Below are 3,017 nucleotides of genomic sequence, written 5' to 3' on the forward strand. Positions count from 1 at the left end.
GAAGAGGATGCCAGATAAGTGGCGGTGGAGTACGATGATTTCGCTGTACAAGAATAAAGGTGATATTCAGAATGGTAACAACTATAGGAGTATCAAGTTACTAAGTCATACCATAAAAGTTTGGGAGAGGGTGGTGGAAGGGAGGGTAAGGAAGGCGGTGTCTATATCAAAAAACCAGTTCGGGTTCATGCCGGGTCGTTCTACTACGGAAGCTATCCACCTTATCAGGCGGTTGGTGGAACAGTACAGGGATAGGAAGAGGAATTTGCATATGGCGTTTATTAATCTAGAGAAGGCGTATGACAAGGTCCCTAGGGGCGTCGAGTGGATATGCCTGGATGTGAAAGGTGAGCCGGTAGCTTATTTTAGGGCGATAAAGGATATGTATGATGGAGCTATGACTCGGGTAAGGACAGTGAGAGGTGACTCAAAGCTTTTTCCGATCGTTATAGGGTTACACCAAGTATTTGCGCTCAGCATGTTCTTCTTTGCGCTGGCGATAGACGCACTGACACACCATATTCAAGGGGAGGTGCCATGGTGTATATGTTATTCGCTGATGATATAGTTCTGATTGATGAGACGCGAAACGGCGTTAATATGAGACTAAAGGTATGGAGGCAGGCCCTGGAGTATAAAGGTTTTAAGTTGAGTAGGACTAAGACAGATTATTTGGAGTGTAAGTTCAGCGATATGACGGGGGAAGCGGACGTGGAAGTGAGGCTTGACTCACAAGTCATCCCCAAGAGAGAAAATTTCAAGTACCTAGGGTCAATTATCCAGGGAGATGGGGAGATAAACTGGGATGTTACACACCGTATTGGGGTTGGGTGGATGAAATGGAGATTAGCATTTAGAGTCCCGTGTGACAAGGATGTGCCACCGAAACTTAAAGGTAAGTTCCATAGAGCGGTGGTTAGACCAGCCATGTTGTATGGGGCTGAGTGTTAGCCAGTCAAGAATTCACATATCCAGAAGACGAAAGTAACAGAAATGAGGATGTTGAGATGAATGTGCGGGCACACTAGGCTGGATAAGATTAGGAATGATGATATTCGGGAGAGGGTGGGCGTAGCTCCGGTGGACGACAAGATGCGGGTAGCGCGACTTAGATGGTTGGGGCACGTGCTGAGGAGAAGCCTAGATGTCCCAGTTAGGAGGTGTGAGCGGCTGGATTTGGAAGGTACCAGAAGAGGTAGAGGGCGGCCTAAGAAGTATTGGGACGAGGTGATCAGGCAGGATATGATGCGACTCCAGATTTCCGAGGACATGGCTCTTGATAGGAATGTGTGGAGGTCGAGCATTAGGGTTGTAGGTTAAGGGGTAGTCGAGCATCTTTCCTCTGTGTACCGGCTATTCTGATTGTGTTTTGTCTAGGACTGCTAGCGGCTTATATTGTGTTTTGCACTTTTGCATAGTATTTGTGTTATTGCTTTCATTTATTTGCCGTCTCTTATGTTGCTGATATTATTTTTCTGGTTTCTGCTGTTGTTACAGATCTATTGTCTCTGAGCCGAGGGTCTCTCGGAAACAGTCTCTCTACCCCTCCGGGGTAGGGTTAAGGTCTGCGTACACTCTACCCTCCCAGACCCCACTAGTAGGATTCTACTGAGTTGTTGTTATTGTTGTTGTTGAAAATTACATGGTCCGCTTATAAAATGTTCTTTTGTTTTGAGGAACTCGTAAAAAAGAAGAAGAGATTCTAAACTATATACCAGTCTTATAGCTTGTTTGGCCAAGCTTCTAAACTCAGCTTATTTTAATAAATACTTTTCTCAAAAAAGTATTTTGGTGAGAAACAATTTATGTTTGGCTAATCAATTAGAAAATCACTTTTGAGCAGCAATTATTATTTGGCTAAGTTTATAAAAAGTGCTTCTAAATAATATTTTTGCAAAGGTGCTTTTCAAAAAAGTACCTTTGAAAAAACCTACTTTTTCTAACTTTTCAAAAATAGCTTCTGCTTCTGCTTAAAAGTAATTTTTTTTCCTTTTAAAAGCTTGGCCAAACATCTTTAACTTTAGAAAAAAATACTTTTGACCAAAAAAGGGTACTTTTAGCCAAAAAAAAAATGAAAGTAAATTTTTGGCCAAACATGCTATAAATTGGCGTTGTGTATTGAAACTTCAATTTCCTTGGACTAGTAGCGCCAACTCTAAAGGATAAAAATGCACATTTTGCTTTAGCTTCTAAAAAAACAGTCATTTTGAGAAAGTTCCAAACTATGCTTCTCTTTTGGTTTTCTAATTCTTGGCTTATTCTTTCAGGAAATTTCTAGCAAATCTGTAGGCATAAGGGTGTGTTTGGTACGAAGAAAATTGTTTTTCACGGAAAATGTATTCTTAGAAAATATTTTTATGGAAAATGAGTGATTTTATCACTTACTTTCTCTTGTTTGGTGAGTGAGTGAAAAACTTTTTTCGAAAAGTATTTTCTACTATTTGGTTAGAGAGTAGAAAATATTTTTTAGGAAAATAATTTTTTATGCTACTCTCCTCAACCCTCTTCCCCCAAGTCCCCATGTTTCATGTGCTTTCCCCGCCCCCCCCCCTCCCCCCCAAATACCCAACGTTTTCAGGACTCTATTTTCTTCATGAATTTAATTATTCTTCTAAAAATTCACACAAACTCAAGGGAACTAATCTGTTGCTTTATATTTTTACAAAAATAACGTTGAAATTTGTGCTCTATAACTAAAAGGAAAATACTCTTTTTTTGGTTGAAAAAGAAAATACTCTTTTTACAACATAAAAATAAAATACTCATTTTGTCGAAATGAAAGAAAATACTTTTCTACGTCATGAAAAGAAAATACGCATTTTATTGAAATGAAAGAAAATACTTTTTCTACAACATAAAAAAAATTACTCATTTTGCTGAAACGAAAGAAAATACTTTTTACTACATCATTTCATTAAAATGAAAGAAAATACTTTTTCTAATACTTGTTTTTGTTAAAATGAAAGAAAAATACTTTTTCTAATACTTTTTTTTGGTAAATGAAAGAAAAATACCTT

At 38.4% G+C, this 3,017-nt stretch overlaps 1 protein-coding gene across 1 annotated transcript; it reads left to right on the forward strand.

Annotated features, from left to right (window-relative positions):
• Window positions 1-271: 271 nt before the first annotated feature.
• LOC109205923 lies at window positions 272-1,556 on the forward strand. Its single transcript, XM_019368692.1, has 3 exons — window positions 272-422; window positions 569-895; window positions 1,498-1,556. The coding sequence occupies exons 1-3, from the start codon at window positions 272-274 to the stop codon at window positions 1,554-1,556; spliced, it is 537 nt and encodes a 178-aa protein (XP_019224237.1).
• Window positions 1,557-3,017: the final 1,461 nt, after the last annotated feature.

The sequence above is a fragment of the Nicotiana attenuata genome, unplaced genomic scaffold (assembly GCF_001879085.1).
Source record: "Nicotiana attenuata strain UT unplaced genomic scaffold, NIATTr2, whole genome shotgun sequence".
Classification (NCBI taxonomy): Eukaryota; Viridiplantae; Streptophyta; class Magnoliopsida; order Solanales; family Solanaceae; genus Nicotiana; species Nicotiana attenuata.

Coding starts and splice junctions, on each gene's coding strand:
- LOC109205923 (XM_019368692.1), top strand. CDS start 272: ATGGCGTTTATTAATCTAGAGAAGGCGTATGACAAGGTCCCTAGGGGC. Junction 423..568: donor TCGGGTAAGGACAGTGAGAG/GTGACTCAAAGC, acceptor CTGATGATATAG/TTCTGATTGATGAGACGCGA. Junction 896..1,497: donor TGTGCCACCGAAACTTAAAG/GTAAGTTCCATA, acceptor CTGTTGTTACAG/ATCTATTGTCTCTGAGCCGA.